Genomic DNA, 23415 nt, shown 5'->3' on the forward strand with positions numbered 1-23415 from the left:
CCGCCTCCGTCTTAGCCACCCCCGTGTTATCCCTCGTTGCCGCCCCTCTTTTCACCTTTTCCCCTAATCCTTTTGCACCTGCAAACGGCAACGGGGTTCGCGCTTGCCGCTTCCTCAATTTCCCGGGTCTCGTCGTCTCGATTCACGGGGATTATTTCGTCGCCGGGATTCTTCGCTCGCTGCAGCTCGAACTCCGTCATTTCGACATGCACATCTGCTCAACGGGAGGGAGCAACGTTAATGAGATCCGCGGGACTAATTCTCGTTTTGCTTTTCACAAGTCTAACTTTCAGCTGTACAATATCCCTTCCCCCTGCCTGCGGCTCCCTCTCGATTTCTCCCTTTTTCTCCTCTCGCCCCCTCCGTCGGTTTTCTCCTCGTAGCAAGGATATCTCGCCAGTCTGCTCCGCGGGACCTCGTATCGATCGCGTGTGCAGGTGTGAGCCGTTAATGGGGGTTAATGCGTATGATCGTTTCGCGAAGCAAATACATCAATCAATGACTCCGGAAAGTAAAAAGTGACGGCGTCGGGAACGCTACGTAGTGAGCGATAAGCCTCTCGGCGATGCTCGAGCTGCGCGGTTCGACCAATTATAACGAACACGCATCAAGATTTCGGGATCGTCGAGCGTGTCTTCGCGACGACGTGGGTACTTGGGATGAATGAACCAACAAAGAGACGCGGGAGTACATCATAGAGCGCGTGTGCGCTAATGTGTACATAAAACGAATGTTACTCGCGGCAAATATTATTTGAGGTAATACCACAAGCCGCCGCTATTATTTCGTAATGATGTTTGCAGTACCCTCGCTACAACATTGTGAGCATAATTAACGTCGGTACTGGCGAGTTCCTTAACGAGTAGGGTCGCACGCTATTATACTTACATGAAGGCAGCGGAGGGATATACTCGGGATTTTTAATTAAAGAGAGGGCTGGATGCGCGCATATTTCATGAGGCTTTAACGCGTAGTCGCCGGCCGAATGGCGAAATTATTAATTACTGATTACCTTGAGACACGCCGGTGACAACTGACCGCCCTTTCGCTCGTGGATCTCGCGTTACCGCCTTACTTTATCCGACCTTTCGTATTATATCATTATTATTGCACGCGTCATCCATTTTCGTAGCTTCACCTCCGTGCCGTCCGTCGGACGAACCCCAGTTTCGACAGAATTTCGCGCGCGCGCTCGTGTGCGAGAGACACGGGGATAACCGAGACGTGAAACGCGATGCAACTGTTGTCGTCGTCGATTACGTCGGCGTGAGTGGACGCGATCGAAAGCGGAGCTTTCCCCGTTCCGATCGGTTGGCCCTCGTCGCCCGTCGGTCGCTCCACCGAGCCCAATTAACACAAGTCCGTCACGTGTCAAACGATGTGCATTGCCGTACGTGAAAGGGGCAACAGTTAACTTCCTCCGGCGAGGGGCTCTTAAGAGCTCTGAGAGAAAGAGAGAGAGAAAGAGAAAGAATAAGAGTAGAGGGAGGGTTCCGAACGATGGGTCGTGACGGCAAGGGCTCTAGAATTATCACGGTGCAGCCCACACCCCGCCGAGAGACCCTTTTGTGCCGGCTCCTTCCTGGGTCCGTGCGTGAGAGCGCGTGTGCGTGTGCATATGCACGCTCGTTCGCTGCGAATGTACACACGGCATGACGGACGCATCGAGAGAGAGAGAGAGAGAGAGTCTCCCGCAAATGGATACCATAAGTAACTATCTCCCCGGGCCAGACAATACGCATTTCTCCATCAAGCGCCGCCCTTCTTCCTGCCTATTCTTCGCACGGTCGCCGTGCGATTTTTCGTGCCGGCGGCTGCAATTTCGCGCTTTATGTCGCGCGAAGCGCATTTTCGATCTCGCGAGCGGTACGCGCGACGATTCTTCTTGCCGGGTAAAATCGTAAGGTTAACGCAATGCAAATCAGTGAAAATATGAGACTTGCCGAAGTTTGTTCGGATCGTTGATTGATTTCACTGACTGAAAGGTCGTCTTATAAGTGCGGCGTCGGACAGTTATCTGAAAAGTGGCGAAAAGCGCGTAGATAATGTTAGCGGATGCAGCTGAGCATGGTGTATACTGTTTCGTTATAATTGGTAGAAGAAATGTGTCTGAAAATTCGACGAACTTCCGCCGTGCCTCTGCCCGCGTAGGAAATTTTTTGGGATTTAGTCCAATTTCTCAAAATAATTATGGATTTTTGTATTATATGGACAGTTAGTTTCCAGCTTTACGCGCTAATTCTTTTTCCCCGTATAGATTAAGAATGGAATTCCCAATTATCGTAGTGGGATAACCTATTTTGAGACAACTTGGATGCTCAATCGGAATCTATGCTGTATATGAGAAAATCTGGGAAAATTTCTATGCAGTATGATAAAATGTAAATTAAAATTACGCAAACGCAACGCGCGCGCGCGCGCACACATACACACACACACACCACACACACACACACACACACACACACACACACACACACACACAAACGACGTGATCGTTACTGATATAGTCGAAAATGATCCTTCCTCCGGCCAAATTCAGACAACGCGGCGGAAAGATGAGAAGCCGGGTGAATTAAAAACGTTCGTTTCCTCGACGGCGCTCGTAAAAGCCACATTTGCCTAACCATACGAAAAGGAACCGACGAGAGTTAAGCCCGATTTATATTCCGGCTAGCACGGCAAACAATCTCGAAAACTTCTAACCGCATCGCCCCGCCGCGTTTTCTGTCCCTGCCGAGAGCGAATTCCGAATCAGCGGTTCCCGCCTGCCGTGCTTTAAGCTCTCTCTTTCTCCTCTTCGCCAACTCCGGGAAATCTTTCGAAATCAGTCTCTCTTTCCCGGACGTTTCCTTCCTTAAATTGTGACGCTGTTGAATTTCGGCATTGCGCGCCCGCACGGCGAGGATAGACGTCGTCGTGAAAGGGAGACGACGGATAAGGAGAGTGGGAGGGAAAACGATTGCGCGCGGGAGAACCGCAAGCTTCGCTAGAAAGTCCGAAACTCATCCCTCCGATTTCCGCTTTCGAATTTTCACGCTCTCCGCTGAGATAACGGGCTTTCGGGAAATCCTTCCCCTCGGGAAATATATCATCCGAAATATAAGCGCCGCGACGTTGCGTATACGATACGCGCAATAATAAGTGTTACAGACACGCTTTATGGCGCAACTTCGGGATCACCCTTCTGAAGAACGTGCATTACTCTGTACATTACGCCGGGATATTTACGACGAGATTTCTTGCGAGTACTAATAATTCAAATATTTCAACTCGCGCTACAACTTGCGCTCGTCCTTAGCTCCGCTAAGTCAGCTCGAATCCCTTCGAGCCCGGATCTTTCTTTCTTTCAATCGCGAGATCACGAGATCGCTCGTAAGTTCCTTGGCATCTCGGATAATAGGAGATTTCTCTTCGGTCAGACCAGACCTGACAAACGATAGCTCGGAAGAACCGAAATAAGAGCGCCTCCCCGCGAAAGAGAAAGCGAGGCGGAGGGCGAGGGAACGGCAGCTCGGAAGAAAGCCGCAAACTCGGCAAAATAGCGAAGCCCGAAAATCCATCTCGACCTTCCGCTTTCGAATTTTCGCTCTTCCCGCCGAGATAATAGAGTTTCGGGATATCCCGTCGCGCAATAATTCATCCGGGATATAAGCGGCGCGATGTTAAGGCCACAAGTTAATCACGTTTTTCATTCTCCCCAGCGCGCACGAAATCGCTGAGAAGCGGCGACGACGACGGCGGAAAAGCGCGCACGATGAATAATTTTCTCGATTCCGCGTGCTCGCGCGGCTCTTCGCGCGCGTCAACTCGAGAACGCATCGCACGTGATGAATCATCCCCGCGAGATCATTTTATCAGGTTCCGAGGCCTGCTTATAGCAGCCTGTTTGCCGCAGCCGCGGCTTAAACTTTTCGCCTCCTGTGCCACGCACCTCCCGAGTTTGCCCCGCGTGATGAATTCTCGGTGTCTGCCGAATTAGTCGGGCGATGATTTTTGTGACGGTAATTAGACTTCCTGCGCAAATGCTTCATTTACTTTCTTCATTTCAAACTAGATGAAATGAATGTCGCAATTGGTGACGAAGTAATCTCATCATGAAAATTAATAAATTATTGTAGTAATACATGTGTTAAGTACGTAACATTTATTTTGTTCAAAAGTTCAAACATTCGGGGTTCAAATTGTATTAGATTTTTTTAATTTGTGATCAAATCTTAACACGTTCAGTGCGCGGGAACGTATATATATATACGTATATCTATGCGGGCGCCAGTGACTGCGGACGTATACATACGTAGATCCTTATTCAGTTTTAAATTTTTACAGTGGGGATAATAGTTGACTTGGGACGCATATATACGTTCCCGCACTGAACGTGTTAATTAATCTGCAACAACCTAAACCCAAACTAAATTAGGACGTCCTAAGACATCTTTAAGAACAAATACAGTTACAAATGAAGACACTAATTGGGACGTTCACTTTGACAATGTTAGATATTATGTTCTTATTAAACTTACCTAAGCATTACTTACGTTAGTTTTATATTTTTTCATTTGTACAAAATTGCTTGTGATATTTATCAGTCGAGTATCATAGGACGAAATAACGGTATAAAAGTAAATGTGAATTTTTCCTCTCTGAAAGTTTCTTTCGCATCGTTGAACTTTGGAGTTGACTTGTGTACGGAAAAAACAATTCCGTTAGTATAACTGAATTTTCCGTTGGAACAATAGACGGAAAATTCAGAAACCGGAAAATTCCTGTAGCAGTTTCTTACCCGGTCAATTGTCTTTCATCTCAACCGAGTTTTAATATTGAATCTTCCAACAAATGTTTTCGGCTACAGTGACAGAGATATTATTTCTCGTCGACAAATTTTCGTTCGATCCCAATTCAGTTACACGAACAGAGATTTTTTTCTGTATGAATATCAAGTCTACATTTTGATCGGCTTTATAAAAGACCGTCTTTTCAGCCCGCGCTGAGTGATTAAACCCGCTGGCGCCAATACCAGAATAGTCAATATCGTGAATGCCAACAGTAAGGGTGATTTAACTTGTATTTACAGTCGTATCGCTGGTCCGATAGTCTCACTTATTTAATATTTGCATTGTTATCATACACACACGTGCACACGACGCGACGAAAGAGAGAAGAAACAGAGAAACAAAAAGAGAAAATAAATATTTCACCGACACCGAATGGAGTATCGCTCGTCATTAAACGTCTTCGATAGGTGTAAAATTGCACGATTCACACGACGGACGATGAAGCGCCGTTTCTCGAGAGTTATCGCACCGGCGATCTTTCCGATATCGTCTTCCGTTTCGATTTCTTCCGTCCTTACAACGTGCCCGTGTACTTTGTAATACACGTTGCGACGGAGACCATGAATGATATATCAGCATCGCGCGTTATATTCTATCGAAGTGGACATTTTTCTCCCGTGCATGAAAAGAAGTTTTTGCCACTCCGCGCGCACCGTTCGGTTGACGGATAATTAATGCCAAGCGGCCCTGATTTATTGCGAGTGATGTAATTACCGGCGCGTTCAGCCTCGTGATACGCCGGAATTTCACGGAGGCCGAGATGATTGACTCGAAGTCACGGCAATTTCCTGTACGGTTACTAATAAAGATCGCCCCGAGGAGTCGCGATCGCCGTTATCACATTATCGCGCTCGCCGTTATACTCGTTGGATGATCGTTCTTTCTTCGTCTCCGTTTCCTTGGGTTGCCTTTGATTAAACCGGATTGCGACCTTAATATCGGAATTTCTAACAGCATGATAACTAATATTGCAATTAATATGTGTCATGCATCAATATCGCAATCAATATCAAAATTATATTATACATGTTATGTTTCGGTAACGACAGTTACCCGCATAAAAAATTTCTTGGGATTTAATAGGCATACAGTCCGATTTCCCAAAATAATGATGGATTCTAATCGGAAAATTTACGCAGGTTCTGGTTAGAAATATGAATAATGTTTCAAACATGGGAAACATAAGCAGATTTTGTTTCGTCGTCCGCAATATTTTCCCAAAAATTGTTTCTGATTTCCATCTTATACTATGATTGAATATACAAAACACTTTAACCCTCGAAAGGAAAGGTGGAGTAACAAGACGTGAAAATATAATAGAAAGGTGGAATCATGGATGACACAAATATATGAATATATATTCTGTTTGGCTAAAATAAAGGATATAAAAATCATATAAAACAATAAACGAGAATATATTTTTCAAAACTATTATAATAATACAATGAATAAACGTCTTGTTGGAATTATGAACGATCCTTACTTTTCTTTGCGAAGCTTAAGTGTTCACACATTACAAGCACACATACATATGTTACGCGCGCGCTATTAAGTATAGTAACATTAAAAATGTAACGCCATTTATTAACTATTACTTGATCGAACGATCACTCGATAGTCATTCAGCATCGTGGAGAAAAGACCTTATTCCATATTTATCGTAAATATGGGATATTCTAACTAGAATTTGTAGTGTGTATGAAAAAAATCAGGAATAATTTTTATGCGGGGTATCTGTCATCTGTACAAATTTCATATCCGAAGTCTGAAAAAAGCACTTGTGAAAAATTTTCATTTGATTTAAACTGTCACTCAATTTCGCAACATTTCAGGAGTTTTTATAACTGATGTTGACAAGTGACAATGATAAAATTACGAGAAGATATTGCGCGATTATACGAGTATGACGAATATGTCGCTGCTGTGCACTACATTTCAACAATAACAATTCAGAAATGACAATTTCAGAAATAATGTTCGAAACCAAATCGACTTTAAATTTCCTAAGAAACCCGTCGCTAGAATTCGGCACATTTAGCTTGGGAGGCATAGCATACCTGTAACTACGATCCGAACGGAGAAAGAGTATCCGCTTGGCGCTGACAGGAATCGATCTAATACAAGATGTATGAGCAGATTGCAGGGAGAATTAAAGGACATATGTACGAGCCGTCATACATATGTCTATTATGTCTGTTATATCTCCGATAGAATGTAATTTGCGGCGATTTTTCATCACGGTGTTTAACGCTGGAATAAAATTGTCACGGAGTTTGTTATTACTGTAATATCTTACTGATACTACTTACTAATATTACGACGAGTCGACAATCGTAAGCTAAACATGTTGTTAATGTCGACAGGACAGACAATACCTCTTCGTCATGGCGCGAGTAACGGATTACACACAACGAGAGGCCAGCTTTCATCGAATTATTCCGCTAGCGTGATAACGAGCTTGCGCTAACTGCCATTATATTATTTTACGGAACTAATTTAACGCGGAACTTAATTAATTCGGCTTAATTAATTCGACTGTAATCTCCCTTTGACTCATTAAAGCGGGCTAAAGTGCTCTCCTTCAAAATGCGACGTTAAAAATGATTCCCGGCGTATTCGAATGGAATTCTTATTGCTTCGCAGCGCGTGTCTCCCAAAGCCGGCCAGCCCGGCGTATTTATTCGTATTGTGCGCCGCGTTAATTCGCGGGCGTGCTTTGTGTGGCTCAAGGTTTGCCTCCGGGGGTAAAATTAATGAACTCGCGGTTTTGCCTTCTTACACCGGGCTGTACGAGCTTACCTTTCTCAACTCGAGCTACCGGAGCGCGCACAATGGCCAAACACCATCCTAGAGGAGCTCAGGTGCTGCTCGTGCCGCGTAATACGAAACTGTAATCAGACTAATGGCGCTGTGTTATCTTTCTCTTTGTGAAATCGAGCGTGTGACCATTGAAAAGAAAGAGGAGAGACACTGGCATAGAGTCGTTTCGGTTTTCACTCTTGCGCCCGTCGAGGGAGGGATTCATCCCGAGTGGCGGGTAATTTTTGGAAACCCGACCGCTGAAGGATCCCGGCAGATAACCGAGATAATTCGGCAGCGAGATAAAGAAAGAAGGAAAATGATCCTTAGGCGTGATATGGTTTCCTCTTCAAGACCGCAAGCGGTCTCGAAAGTCGTTTAAATCGAAATTATTCCTCGTCCAACGACATATTTTATCTCGAGCACAGAGAGAATTCCTAATTACAAGGAACTCGAGCAATTAATTAAAGATTGAGGGTGGCGCGTACGTTTGTCATTTTTATATCCTTTAATAAAAGAGAGCAGGGAGCGGACTTTAATTCTCCCTCACACCAGTGTGGCCGACGATCTATCGAAGGATTAAAAGGGTTTTACGTTCGGTTACTTTGTACCAGACGAAGCGCTAAAGTCCGTATCATCCTCGCCGCGTGGCGAATTTTAAGACACGTGAGCGCATTATTAGACACGCCTAATAATGAATGTATGCACGCGGAACAAGTCACTTCGCTGTCAATGAAAGGGAATGCAAGCATAATTTGCGAGAACCATATGCGAAGCATAATCTCGAACACGACTGTGTAATTAACGCGGCTTGTCCGAGCGCAAGCTTATTATCCCGGCTTAGGTAAACGGCAAATTTTATCGATCAACAAAGGATTGTTGCGAATCACGGCCGGACCTCCTCGACGCGGCATTCCTGCTCCAGGATAAACACGGCGAGACAGCAAACATCGCCTAATCCCATCTGAACAGCATCACCAAGACAATGTGATTAATGGAGCGACTAAGCCACTACTCGCGAATGTACTTGCAATGTCAACACACTGCGAAAATTAGAATTTGTCCGCGCGTAAATGCTGACGCGAGAACCGGGAAATTCCTCGCGTCGCCTTGAGCGTCGATCGCAGAGAATCGTCGCGAAATTCGAAGCCCGTTGGTCTCGTCGGTAATTTGAAATGACATACACGGTGCTTCCTTCGCCGTATTAGAGCATAAAATGTTTCGTCGTAATGTTGAAACGTAAAACTGGACGGCGTTTCTCGCGTTTTACTGAAATGTTATTTCACTGTTGTTTGTCTCGTTAAGGTTGTTGTATCGTAAAGTGACGGAATTTTAGTAACGATATTAAGAGATCCCTATATAAATGTATTATTTACTGAAAAAAATACTTTCCTACAATTGTATTTAACTATCTAAATAATAATTGTTAATTTTTAACGAAATGAAGAGAAATGTGTATACACAGACACGGAGATATTACTTGTTTTTAATTTTTCTTATTAATGCTTTATTTATATGTCAGTGGAGGTAATAGAGGTGCACACATAATAGAAAGTAATATATAAATATTTAAATATGTCTTTATGTATAGATACACATTACAGGTTACTATAAATTATAAAATTGTCGAGCCTTTGTATTAGTTATTAATATCACAGTAGTTTTTCATACAAATTCTTAATGTGGTTTAGAAAGGATTAAAGAAGAAGTTAAAAATAGGACCTCAACCTCCAACACGTATAAAAAATGCCATCTTTAGTATCTCAGCTTCCGAATGGTCAATCGTTTTCTCCAATCATGTGAATAATTAAATCATGTTTAAATCTGTCTATAGTATGAGCTTCAATGAATTCTGAAAAAAACTCATTTTACGCTATAGCTACCTAAAGAAACCTCGCTAAAGCTCCGTTATTTATTCGTTTCAGGCGCTACCACCGCCAAAGATGCTAGATCTTCGAATCAATTATCGCGGAGAAGCCTACTCGAGATTTTAGAGGACTCGACAGAAATCTGGTAAGTTCCCGTAACTTGAATATCGGTCTCGCGCTCGGAGAAAGTGTAATTTATCCGCGTCACCGAGCGATCGGTTAAATTTTCTGATTAAAAAGTTCTACGGAACTTTCTCCGCGAAGCGGAGTAGCACTGACACATTGTAATTGAATTCTTCGCGAAAAGAATACACATAAGCGTTTCCACCGCGTCGTTTTAACTTCTTTACGTTAAAATTGAAACGTGCGACGCGAGAAATATCCAAGTTTCGCCGGTCGTTTCTATCGGGATGAAATTGTACAGCCGTTTAACCCCATCCTCGAAATCGCGTTTCGAAAACTCGAATTCGGACTTCTCAGTCTCTTCCTAAAAACTAATCGCGCGTTATCTGGCCGAACGTGTCGGTGTATTCACACACACTCGCACTCGGTGTTCAATTGAACTTTCAAGCTATACCGTTACGTAATCGCGTACTTTTTCGTCGTCCGGCCACGTTTCGCAGTAGCGGTGCGCAAAGTTTCAGCCGGGTGCGCGTGGATTTTACGCTCCCACGACGATCCCGCGGACTTACCGAAAGATTTCGAAAATCTGCCAGCGACTTTCGGGCGTAATCCTTCAAGCGTAAAAGCTAATTTCAAGCGGCTTCTGTCACTCTGATAATACTGCGGAAAAGTTTGAGAGCTAATATTTCACGGAATATTTAAATTGGAGAAGAACGTTCGGAAAGAACCGTGGAGTTTCCCAAACTATTCGCATTAATATCGATAATACATACTTCAAATATTGTAACTGCAATGGAATTTTCTGATAATAGTAAAGGAGGAGGCGGACAGGAAATGAAGAAAATCACCTTCGTCCGACTCTGAAACTTACTTATCGAGAACCCAATCAGTCGCAAATTATCGAATAATGTATGATAAATGCTAATTGAAGTTTCCTTCGACGGAGGATTCCCTTCGAACGTTAATTACCGGACGCTATTTTAAGAAAACCTCATCGATCGTTTCATTGAAACGCATTCTCGCGATTTCTCATCCATAAAAGGTCGTCCACGAAGCTCTCCGGCTCTCCAGACACTTCCTTTGACGCCAGCGCGTAACGTGGATTCGTCTGGATGCTAATTAATATTTCCACTTACCTCATAAGAACGACTCGGGTGGAAAGCATGAAAATTCCTGCGTCCGTTTTTGTGAATGCTTATACGGAAAGCATGATGCTTTATCACATGTACTTATCATACCGATTCTTTTGAAAAATTCCAATTGTCGCATACTATAGAAACAATTAAAGAAGATAATTCTTTTATCTCTCACGTTTAAAGAGAATTTCTTCATCTCGTTTTCTTTTTCCGCAGAGGAATGAATTACATCGCTAAAATCGCACATTTATTTTTTCCCTCACTTTTACATAGAAAAAAGTGCAGGCTATAATTAAATATTTACTTCGTTACTGCTTAGAAAATTTTTACTTGGATTAAATGAATTTAACTTGAATCAAATAAATATTACTTTAATGTTGAAAGAGGTGCTACAAATCAAATAATATTTGCTTAATCCGAGGAAAAATTTGTTAAGGAATATTAGAGTAATTATTTACCTGAATCTTTTATTCTCCTGCGTACCGATTCACTCCACCTTGCGCACGTTTCCGATTCGGAAATGAGCCGGTTCACGGCTCGTATGAAATGATATCCTAGCATCCGTGTCCGTTTCATTTAATGACCGCTATCGTCGAGGATCCTGCGAACGCGCTGATATCGAATATGCTCGCGCGAACGTAGAAGGAAAGGTTCGCATTGTAGGAGGATTTCGTGGCTGGTTGTTCACGGGGGGACTATAAATTTTCAGATCGTGAAACAGGAAGGCGAGTACACGCCTCGCGGGTCCCTGATACGGTCACGCACGTGCCTCTTCGCACGCATGCACCGAACGCGCGCGCGCGCTCGTGCCGACGCCTCCCTTCTTGAAATTTTATCGCGGAACGAATCCAGCGAAAACGATCATAAAACTTTGCACTTTACAACCCCTAGGCTTAGGAGAGAAGCCGAGCGTGCGCGCGAAGGGTCTCTGAAGCCGCCCAGCTCATAACCGAACGGAAAACAGGCAGAATAAGTGCGCGCGCGCGCGCACTCGTGCGGTCGGCGCTCTCTCCTCCGCGCGTCCTAAAACTGGAAACTGGCGCTCGTTTATATTTTAATTACTCGGACCTCGCCGCACAACCCGGCGGAACAAACTGCGCCTCGTTTACAAAAGTACCGCGGTCAATGTAACAATAAAAAGTAGCAGGCAATAAAGTACACACGCGACGTCTCTTAATTACCCGATCCGAGGGGATTGCGGTAAATTAGAACTTTTCATTAAGTTTCTTGAGCGGGGGCGGAGATAATGAGCGGGCCGACATGCTCGCGCTTGTTTAGCCGATAAATTTGGCACGATTGTTCTCGAGGGTATAAAATATATACGATAGTAAATCTAGTAAATATAATAGTATATAGGTAAAAGTAACAGTGCCTGGACAAGTACCTGTATTCTGGACGTTCTTATTGTTTTGGTTTTTAAACGCGAGTACTTAAAGACAAAAATAATAAGAATGTCCAGAGTTAAATTAGGTTAGGCATTAGTACTTTTACTTTAATAGTAATAAACACGATAGTAAATATGTGTATACAACAGTAAAGTATGAAATATATATTTGACGAAAAGATGGTTGAAAACGTTATCTTCGAAAGACTTGCGAACAATGATGTAGCGAACTCGTGCGAAAAATTGATGACATGCGAGAGGAATTATTTCCCAAACCGCGTCTTAACCGGAAATCTCGTTAATATTTAAGAGATCCTTCAGAGTGTGTATATACGCGTCAGATCCTTTTCAATATTTAAAAGGACGGGACAAACCCGCGCCCGGCAACCTAATATTTTAGCATAACCGTATCCGCGAGTTTCCCTTGCTTCCGTAGCGACGTGACTGTGAAATGCCGGGGTAAAGAGGAGATAGAAGAAGCGCGAATGAGAAGGAGCCGCGTGCTCTCCAGAAAAGTAGCGGAGAAAGATACAACGGTAGAAAAGAGCCTCCCAGGAGGCTCAATGGCGCACGAGAGATAAACCGTTGGAACGCATCGAGACTCCCGGTGTAGCCCGGTAAAATGGAAATGACTCGAGAGTCGCTCGCGAGATAAAACGCCACGGTCCGCCGGGTGATTATCGGGTAAAGGGCGATAATTGAAATAGACGCGAGGAATTGGCGGGCCGAGCCGAGAAATCATGGGAACCGCCGTCGTAACGCTCGGCTACGGTCAGATGGAATTGGCGATAGTGGTGACAACTTGGCCCCACGGTGAACGAAGGAATGCTCGAGCTGATTATTCCTCTGCCGCGCGTAATCTCAACTTTAAACACGGAGAAAAATTATTTCCTGGACATGGACAATTTTGTGTTATCGCAGCAAAATCTGTCACTTACACGGACAGCAAAACGATTCGCTAAGAATTGCTCATTGCCATTCGCTGAATTATTTTGCTGTAAAAACAAATAAATTGATGTTAGAGAATATATATATTGTTCTAACAGCAAATTAACGTGTCTTAAGAACAAATTCACTCAGCAGGATATTTCTCGTCCTATCAACGAAACTGTTCCTGTTTTAATTGCGAATAGTTCGCTAATTTTGTTACTATTCGGCACGCCAATTAAATTTTACTTCTGTCATAATGAATATGCAACAGCAATGATGGTTTCGCTGCAATAAAATTATTTTTCTCCGTGAAACATCGCCCCTTTTCATCGCGTATAATTCGATTACACGAACTTTGGAAGCTGGCCGCTCTTTGAAAATGCAAATAGACAAAGGGAAGAATTTATCTTTCATTTGACGTCGAGTAGAGCCTCTTCAACAAAGCCCCAATTATGAAGTTTGGCGATGCGCTCGAATTTTTCAGGAAATCGCCGTGTTCAAATCTTCGCCGAGGAAATATCGACTCGACGTTGTTTGAAGAAGCGCAAAAAAAAAGCACTCTGCACGAACAGACCCGCGACTAATCGAAAACGTTTCCTCTCCTTTTTTGCAGGACAAAATGTCGATGACTGGGAGCTTAATGGGATACGAGAACAACAACGATGTGAACCAGGCCAAGTGTAAAAAGCCGTTGAAGCCGCTGCCGGTCGTGTCGAGCATCAGCTCGAGCGGCGTAACCACCACGAGCAAGGCGAAGAAAACGCGAAAATCGACGAGGAAAGAATCCTGCATACGCGGTCATGTGAACAGCCTCTGGTCCGTCTGGTACGGCATTCTAGCTGTCGCTTTTCAGGCGTACATAGCAATGAGATACGCCAGACGATTCGCCGGTAAGATAGCACTTCTCTCCCGGTTTTATCCCGGTAAAATACGCCTCCCTGCGGGATCGATTACCTCAGTAGTCTCTCGAAAATCCTTTTACTTATTCGCCTGAAAATCCCTTATCGGTTAATTTCGCTCTCGAATAACATATTCGATTACCGTCACGCGAAACTAAATCAAATGCGACCTGTAGTCTTATTTCTTGCGGATGTGTTTTGAAAAAGATCTCTCGGCGATACTTTTTGCGGCTTCGACTTTTGCCAATGCGGAAAGTCCGTCCCTTTAACGACGATGATGAGCGCCGTCCTCGTGTACTCGCGCAACCGTATTCATTTCATAACTTCGGTTTAGTGCTGTAAAATAAAAAGAGCGCCGCGGCGATTACGAGATTACATTAGCGACTTCGGGGGGCTCTCCTTTGCCCCCTCGTTTAAGATTACTTTAATCAGTAAAACTTTCTGGCCAAGGTCCCGAATGGTTCGTTGCCTTTCCTTATTTTCCGGCCGTTTCCGGCCGGCGGCGTTGCGTAAATTTCTTCCCTTGGCAGCTGGTACGAGGCTTTCGTTACTGGAAGTCATTACGTAGCCAGAGACACACAAGGCTGGCGGTGAAATTTTTCCTGCTCTCCCTATCTCCTCCTAGCGTCTAAGAATTGCCCTTAATACCGCCACCAATGGCCTAATGGCATTAAGACAAAATCGGAGATAGAGACGTGATAAGAGATAGTTGAATCGTTTGTAGAGTCGGAGCGTCGTGAACGAATTAGCGTCATAACGATATGTTAACGTCGCTTTCGGTGAACTCTTTAAAGATCACTTAGATTAGACGTAAAGTATGCAGCAAAATGTAAGCAATAAATTAATTGGCCAATCACAGTCGATTATTCTTAGACTGTAAGAAATAAATTGGTCGATTAGCTTACTGTTTACGTCTTACTATATATTTTACGGTTGTTGTAAACGGCTCTTTACAGTCCCGCCGCCCTGTCGATTATATTCCGCTAACGATCGTCGTTCCCTCCATTATATCTTTTTGCCCGATTCTCACGATTTATGCGCTGCCAAGGAACTAAACGTCCGAAAGCGAAATGATCTTCTTTTCCCGAGGAAGAATATTTCACTTTGCCTATCGGGGTTTCATTCGAAAGGAGAAATTAGTGCAGTGTTGTGTTATTTTATGTCCGTCAACACCTCGTGACATTACAGAAAGAGTCCAGACCGGATAGCAGCGGTACAATTTTTTACATTTGTTTAATTAATACAAAGAAAGCTAATACATATATTGCGCGCTTTTGTCCCAGGCGTTTAATCCGGGTTGCGTTTTTCTGTTTCAGCTTATCTTTCACTACCGTGGCCGGCGGACGCGCCACCTCCTAAAATCGAACTCTACGCCTGCCTGGTGCTGGCCGGCACCGGGGTCGTTTTACTTCCGGTGCTACTTGGTGCGGCGTTCTTGAAGCTCGGCAATCTCGCGAACGATGGAATAAAACTGGGCCGACATTTGAGCGCCTGCTCGCGCGACCCGCCGTCTTCGCTTCTCACTAATAACGCCGATAATAGTAAGTGACGCAATTATCCTCAATACTATATGGCGCATAGAAGCACATATCATAGAGCTTGTCATCGCTTATATTGTTATCGCTGGATATATTCGGGACTTAACGTTATCATTGATGAACTTTATTCATCTTTGTCTCAAATGAATATTCCTGACGATACTTGGAACCAATTTTTATCACCGACTTGTCCTACATCGTGTGCTTCTATATACATATTATAGAGGAGGAAATGGTATTACGGTCCCCATTTACATCTTGAACAATAATTTTAATAATCATCAAAATTTAAATTTAAAACTTAACGATTACATTCGTCAAAGTTTTGTTTAATCGATTCTAGAGTCAAAGTTATAACATATTTATTACTTAGGACGTTATTTATAAAAATATAGCGACATTGTATGATAGGTCGAACAGGGATGATAATGTGGGCCCCGACTAAAATAAACTTAAAAAATTGATTTAACACGTTGACTGCCAACTACGAGATATCTCGTAGGTTGTTTACTTGCCCGGGACGTCAACTACGAGTTATCTCGTCGCTTTATTACTTGATTAAATCAAATTGATTTCTTAGACCAGAATCGTGAAAAGTTCCGTGGCAGTCAACGTGTTAAAAGAACACAGTTTTTGTTACAAATTTATACACTTATTCAAAATAAATTCTCTTAGAAGAAACGGCAATAAATATAACTGAATTTTTATTAGAAAATTTAAGCAAAATGAGAAATTTAAGAATGATGTACAATTAAATAGTACAATTACCTTAAAAACATTTCGAAACGCTCGTAAGTAAAAATGCGTCGTAACTAAAATGCCGGCTATTGCATTAGCATATTGGCGCTTATTGTGTAACGGCTGGCTGCTAAATAAATGATTTCACAAGTAATCATTAGAATTTGCCACCTAATGATGGAAATATCAAGAGTAGCCATTATATGTACCTGCAAGGGCCATTAAAATATCACTTTCTCCTCTATTATTAATTAGCCATAGTGGTATTATTAATATTTGCCATACATATTAGAATAGAACAGAGCAGGAAATACGAGATATAATCCGAAACGTCGCATTTAATAATACCAAATTTGAACGTAAAAGAGATTAATGAATTAAGCCTGCTTATCTCTGAACGCGAACTTGAACGGCTTATCCGGAATTCAATGAATTATGTACGTTTTTTTCGTGTCCGCTCGAAAGCCAATACTTGACGCAGCAGCGTCTACGGAACAGAATCTGCGATATACAATTAAAGAATTTATTAGATCCGCAGAATAGTACTGCAGAGAGGGCGGGCAGAGCCGCGTGGTAAAACGCGGGTAAAGACCACCGTGTAGGATCAACGTCTGTTTTCGCGTCTCAAAGATGATAGATTGATCTTAATTACACGACGTGTAACTCGGAAAAAGACGCTCAGCAGGACGATAACGACGATTTTTAGGTCTGGCGAATAATTTATGGAGACACGGCGGCCCTACGGCGGCCTTCGTGCACCTCTGCACGGCCATGTGCTTCCTTCTACCCTCTCTGCTCATGGAGGCGAGGCTAATACACGCTGGATTCCTGCCAAAAGGTAATATAAATGTCTCTCCGCACCGCGACTCGTTATACGCTTCTTCAGGAGCGGGCTAAAAGTGCATGCCGAGGGAAAAGGGGGTGGGGTAAATTTTACGTCCGGTTTTCGTTATTTTCTGCTGCACCGATCTGTGGCCGATATCTCGCGAGGGCGGCGTTCAATTTGTACTCTTTACCCGAGAGCGATTGAAAGAGAAGGTATCTTTGAGTGACCTTCGGTTTATTTCGAACCTGAAAGAATGAGAATTTTTCATATGTCTCTTTTATTTCTCCATTTGCTCTTCGGTCAGAAAGTAGCCTTTATCCGGTCTGGAAACTAGACGTGAAATTCAACCGATGATGTCGCACTCGCGTATAAAATACATATGCATGATCCCGATGGCGCGACGGTGAGTAAGATGTTTACGTCGGGCAAATATCACCGTCAAAATCGGATGTACATTTTACGCTTCCCGGTGGTAACGCGATGAACGTTCGGGAATTGCGCCTCCCCGTCAAATAAGAACGCGTGACGTGCTTTCATTGCGCGCTCGCAAACATAGTTACCCGACTTCTCTCAGACAATATTGAATAAGTAATAATCAAGCTCGGCGAGAGGGTGGGGAAATGGCCGAAGGAGGAAGCGAGCGGGCCGCGCTTTGATGTTCCGCAATTCCACGCCCGGTGAGTTTTCATGGGGACGCGGCGCGGCGGAGATATGACGCGTAGGAAAACAATGAAATCCACGTGAGAAAGCGAGCATCTTTCCGCTATCACTTCTCCGGAGCTTTACGTACGCACCCCCGTGGCCTGCGCAAACAACGAGGCAAGAGGGTGCGGCGAACGAACGTCTCTTTTTCTTCCGTCGTTTGTTAATGCAGCACGCACTCGAAGGTGTGACCCTCCTCTGCTGTATCGATCCGCAAACAACATCTCGAACAACAAACAAATGAAATAATTCGCCGAATCAGAAGGACGGTGTTCGGTGATTCCCATCGGTAAATACAACAAGTAAAATTTTAATGCGGTGATTCGACACGAACACGATGAAAATCTTTCGCGAGTGAATTGTTACCGCGACTTCTCCCCCCACGTTGGTGTTTTTTTCAGCGAAATTATTACGTCCAGCTGTCGCAAATCGAATTACCGTACTCGGGAAATAACACAGGTATCGACACTCGCGTTATTTCCCGACCCCGATATATATAAACCAATTTTTGTATTTCCGCGTTTCAGCCCTTTCCCCACCGACGACGGTCGCTAATTTCAAGCCCGCCGAATAAAATTGCGTTTTTACGTTTATAGAGATCGCGTGACGCGCGTGATAATACATTTATAGAGTCGTATGAAAGGGAAAGAGGCAGTTATCTAAACGATCCAAGCATTTCCGGCCGTTTTATTTCTTCGAGTCCGATTAATCTCGCGATTAATTGAATTTATCGCTCGGGCTCTCCTCGCTCGGACAATAATTCAGGGGCAACCGCGACTTCGTCGATACACAACGCACGGTGTAGCCGTGTTATATCGCGAGCTCCGTATCGTGCCGGAGACTGACCGGCAAATACGTAATTTAGGTGGATGTACGTTAATCCCGTAAATTTCAGCGAATGTCCGGCCGGCCAGGTAATAATCTCCATAATTAAAGCGTCGCCGCGAAGTCACGTTCGCCGAACAAATACAACGTTCGCCCGCGACGTAAGTTATTATTACCGAAACTGCTCCGCCGCAGACGAGCGGCGTTTAAACGCGGCGGGCGAGCGAGACGGGCGAACGGCTCACCGGATACGTTAACGCGCGGACCGCTTAAAAATTGCGCCGCTCCCGCTCTCGAAGTTTCCAACGTCCTGTCCGCCAGCAGGACGATAATGGTCTCGTCCCGGAAATATCATCAACCGGCGTGCAGAAGGAAAGTTTCTACATGGTTTCGCCCATCTCGCCGGCGCGAGCGGTCGTCGCGCCGCGTCGACCTGAATAAATGCGTTTCTACGTCGAAGCTAAACTCGATAAGCCGCGATTTACGGCGAGGTTCCTTGACGCATAAAATGAGAAATTTAACGGGCGCCTATGCACTCTCGTTTCGTCGGCGTGGCGCGCACGGTGACACCGATCTTCCTGAGCCGACATCCGCTGAGTTCCCCGCAGATATTGAAATCGCCGAGAAAAGCCGCGCGATACACGTTGGTCTCTCGACGATGCAAGCATCTCACGAGAATATTGTAAAGATCATCGTGCGTCTTTGATGTCTCTATCGAGCGTTTTGTTTGATTTTGTTTGATCTTTCCTGCCGCTCGCGAGATTATCGTCGAGAGCGACACGTGAGAACACCTGACACACTTTTCCTCGGAGACCTTTAATAACCCGCCAAACGCATCGAGAGCTTTATAAAATGAGAAATTTAACGGGTGCCTCTCGTTTCGTCAGCATCGCGCACGGTGACGTCGACCCTCGTTTCGACGCCCGCTGAATTTCCCGCGGATATTAAAGCCGCCGAGAAAAGCCGCACGGTACACGTCAGTCTCTCGATACTGCGAGCATCTCTTACGAAAATATTTCACCGTTTTTACTCCCCACAGCCCGTTTTTAACCCGCTCCACCATTTTCATACCTGTCTCTTGCATTCTCAGACACGCGCAGTCTATTAAGCGAAGGAATATGACGACAGTGTACGCGAATATGCACGAGTATTTTTGAAGAGATCGCCCGTTTTCAATGTTCATTTTCCACCTGACGAGTGACAACACGTTAATACGTTCCCCTTTTGCTCAGTCTCGTTTTATCACGGAATGATGTACATTAAAAAGTCGTACCATTTACTCATGCTATTTCAAAATGTGCAATGCGACTGCTCGTGAGTGCTAAACGAATTTTATACTCGTAGCTGAATGTACTTTTGCATATTTCAAACTTACACAGCACTGTACGTATTTTCTGCACACGTGTGCTCAGAAATACTCAACAGTACGTTAATACACTCCGATGTATTCGTACGTAATTCACTATAATTACTTGTTATTATAAAAAATCCTTTTCTGACCTAAAAACGGAGTCATATTCACTCAGTCAAATGCACGCTTTCACTATTCAGACTAACAATTTTCGCGGGCTGAAAACGGTGAAATATTTTTGTAAGGGATCTTGCGAGAATATTGTGAAGATCATCTTGTGCTTATGATCTATCGAACCTCGTCCTTCAATTTTCGTGTGTCGCACACGAGAAGATTATTTATCATCAGGAGTTACGTATGAAAACACATAAGACGTTTTCTTCGAGACCTTTAATAACTCGCGCATCGAGAGCTCTATAAAAAATTCATTAAAATCCATAATTGATTCGCATACGTTGTTTGAGCGAGATCACGCGAGTTACACGTGTTGCCTCTCTCGCCGTGGAGAATAATGGAATTGAAAATCCGCGAGTAATCAGGTGGTAACGCTGGTTGCGCGATCTTTCTGATCGCCCCGTTGCGTGCGATCGCGCGATATATCTTAACGTTGGGAGAAATTTTCGAACAGAAGCGTCCCGAAGCTCGCCAACTTCGCGGGCGATAAGATATATGGCGATAAACTACTCGTCGATGTCCCGCCGGTGAGGTGCGTCGCGAACGTAACTCACCTGCACACGTCTGCGGACTACAGTTAATCTGTGAGTAGTAGCGGGGCTTCCTCTTTCTCTCGCAGCAGGAAATCTTTCCCACGTCCGCACACATACACACACACACACACACACACGAGGCGTGGTGAGAAATATTTATTAAATTTACTCGGACGATATCACGCCGTGAAAGCGCGCAAAAACGTGCACAAACGAAATGCGCGTTCCGTTAAAAGGATACAGAAGGATGTGGGAGAGACGTTTCTAACGAAGCGAATAATGCGTCTCTCTCTCTTATTAATTATGCGCCTCTCCACGCCGGCTGGGATAAATAGCGAGCTTTCTTGCGTAAATTATTACGTTCATTTTCATAATTATTTTACATCTACGCGCGTAAATACAAAATTGTCGCGTGCTTTAAAGCTTTTGCCCCAAAGGTCGTTATTAGAAAAAAATGACGACGCTCTTCAAGACTCACGCTGAAATTTGTTTTATCATTTAATTCACCTCAGCTTTCTGCACACAAATATAATTCCGTAATAGAACCGTCTCCCGTTACTAATATTTTCTTTACGTTGAACATATTAAAGCCTCCTCCCCTTCTCCCTTCCCCGTCATTCGTAGGAACGAATAAATCACGTTTCGGCGATGCACGGGCCACTAATTTGTTTAAACGCACGAAGCTGCGTTTTTTTTACAGCGCGATTTTGCGTGTCGCCGTAAAGCGAGACCGCGGCTGACTCATTATTCAACGAATCTCAATTAAACGCTGGAAAACGAAGTTTAATCGCATCTCTACGTTTTCCACTTCCGCCGTCGCGCCGATTTTGAAATATCGATGCGAGCTGGCTGACTGGCTGGTTGCTGGCTGGCTGGCTGGCTGGCGGTATTTCGGACTTCAGCCGCATTAATACCGGAGCGCGCCCGTATATACGCGTACGCTTGTGCACACACGCCCGTCGAAAGGTATCCACCGTAATGCACCGTCGGCGCTCGCAAATAGGTATCATTCGCAGGGCGCATTAAGCTCGCTCGTAATTACGGTAAAGTGACGTACGTACTCGGCCGGGACGCGCGCGCGAGAACGGTGTAAATGCTCGTCCACGCAAATTCACCTTGCGTAACAACGCATCGCGCTCGCGTACGCGTGCTCGCGAAAGCCGCCCGGCAGAGCTTGATCCGACTGTGAGGTATCATCGCCTTCCCTACCTCCTTTCCTTCCTTCCTGCCTTTTTTACTCCCGTTTTCCCTCTTCCCCTTTTCCAGCTGCCTCCGTTTAATTACCCGCGATGTCTCATCCGGCGGAATTGTTCGCAAAATTAAAATCTTTAAACTCGACCGGAGCCGGCCGTACAAGACCGGCGGGGAGAGCTGTGCGCGCTACTCGTTCTACGTGTCCGCCGCAGACTTTTTCCCCAACTCGAGATTAATTATAGACCGAAAACGCGAGACCGTTGTTAAGCGCCGAGGACATTTCTCTCGTGTTCCGTCCAGCGTCGCGAAACGTTTCTCGAGAGTCTCGATTAAGCAATTCTCGGGAACTTTTCCCGACGTGTGTATCGCGATCTCCTCGGCGATGTCTTGAGTTATCTCAAGTCCCGGATCGACCTCTCTTCCAGGTAAAGCTCTCTTCCGCGCTCGCAGCGCTACCGCCCAGTCACTTCACTCACCTTTTCTCGCTTTTCCTTGATTTGTCACTGAAAAATTCTCTACTGTCCAACATGGTTTGCTATAGTCACGCTTTTTTCCCTGAGCTGTTACATTCGTAAAGTATAGACGTTCTATGTGTATTTTTTGCCGTCTTTCTTAGAAAAACTGCTCCGAAAACGTACACTGAGAAACTCATTTAGTTCTCAAACAAAATTCTTCTTTGAACACGAGCAAATATTTTGATTGTAAGAACCAAAGTTTGGTTCTCTGGAACGACAATGAAAAAAATGTTCAGAAAGGTAAGCCTCGCACAGCTTGTTTATCCATATCTAGAAAAATTTTGCTTGAATCAACTAAATAGGTTTCTCAGTGTACTCGTATCATATTATTCATGCCCTTGATCTCTCCTTGTTATAAACTTTCAAACCATATTATAAAAAGAACCTCGCTGTATGTTAAGTTATCCGAAGGTAAACCTGAGAAGATAAGAGTAATTGTTATTTCTTCGCTCAAATGTCCTTAGTTACTTTCAGAATTTGACAAAAAGCCACTTTTAGTCACTATTCTGATGGCTGAGAGGTCACTTTTTGTCACCTCTTCCGGCAAGAAGCAATCGCTATTTCACTTTTTTGTCTCAGTGAGACTGAGTGGCAACGCTGCGATCGCGAGCGATCGCACTGTTCGCTTCTCCGTTGCAATCGGCAGTTCCCAACATTATTACACCCACGACGAAATACGGTTAGATATTAAAAACCGCGCTATAATTCGCGTTAAATATACGTGGCCATTCTAATCAACGTTGCTCGTATACCGCGCAATTTATCACGACTCTCCGAGTGCTCTGGCGTCAGAAAACAAGGACTTTTCCGCGAAAAGAGCAAATTGCGACGGTCTGCAGTATAGAGAGATAAATTACGGTGTTCCATTTAACCTTTTGCCGGTAATTAATCGTACATATAACATCCAAAGAAATTCAAGAGCGAGAAGTGGAGGAAGTTGGACACACAGTTCAGTCTTGGAATAAGTTTGTGCTTCACCCCGACAGACGTTAATGAGACGCTGTAAATAACGTTTGCAGAACGCGGAGGGATTCTCGCGCGCGCA

The 23415-nt window shown here is 44.3% G+C and overlaps 1 protein-coding gene across 1 annotated transcript in view; it reads left to right on the forward strand.

Moving 5' to 3' along the window:
* Positions 1-23415, forward strand: part of LOC106747471 (protein tincar) — a 116206-nt gene that overhangs the window by 52525 nt on the left and 40266 nt on the right. The window contains exons 2-5 of the mRNA XM_014625028.1: positions 9560-9647; positions 13689-13965; positions 15291-15515; positions 16957-17088. Of these exons, the coding sequence (XP_014480514.1) occupies positions 13695-13965; positions 15291-15515; positions 16957-17088 (628 nt within the window). The 5' untranslated portion in view covers positions 9560-9647; positions 13689-13694. The remainder of the gene's footprint in view (positions 1-9559; positions 9648-13688; positions 13966-15290; positions 15516-16956; positions 17089-23415) is intronic.

The sequence above is a fragment of the Dinoponera quadriceps genome, unplaced genomic scaffold (genome assembly GCF_001313825.1).
Source record: "Dinoponera quadriceps isolate SergipeBrazil2010 unplaced genomic scaffold, ASM131382v1 scaffold1750, whole genome shotgun sequence".
Classification (NCBI taxonomy): Eukaryota; Metazoa; Arthropoda; class Insecta; order Hymenoptera; family Formicidae; genus Dinoponera; species Dinoponera quadriceps.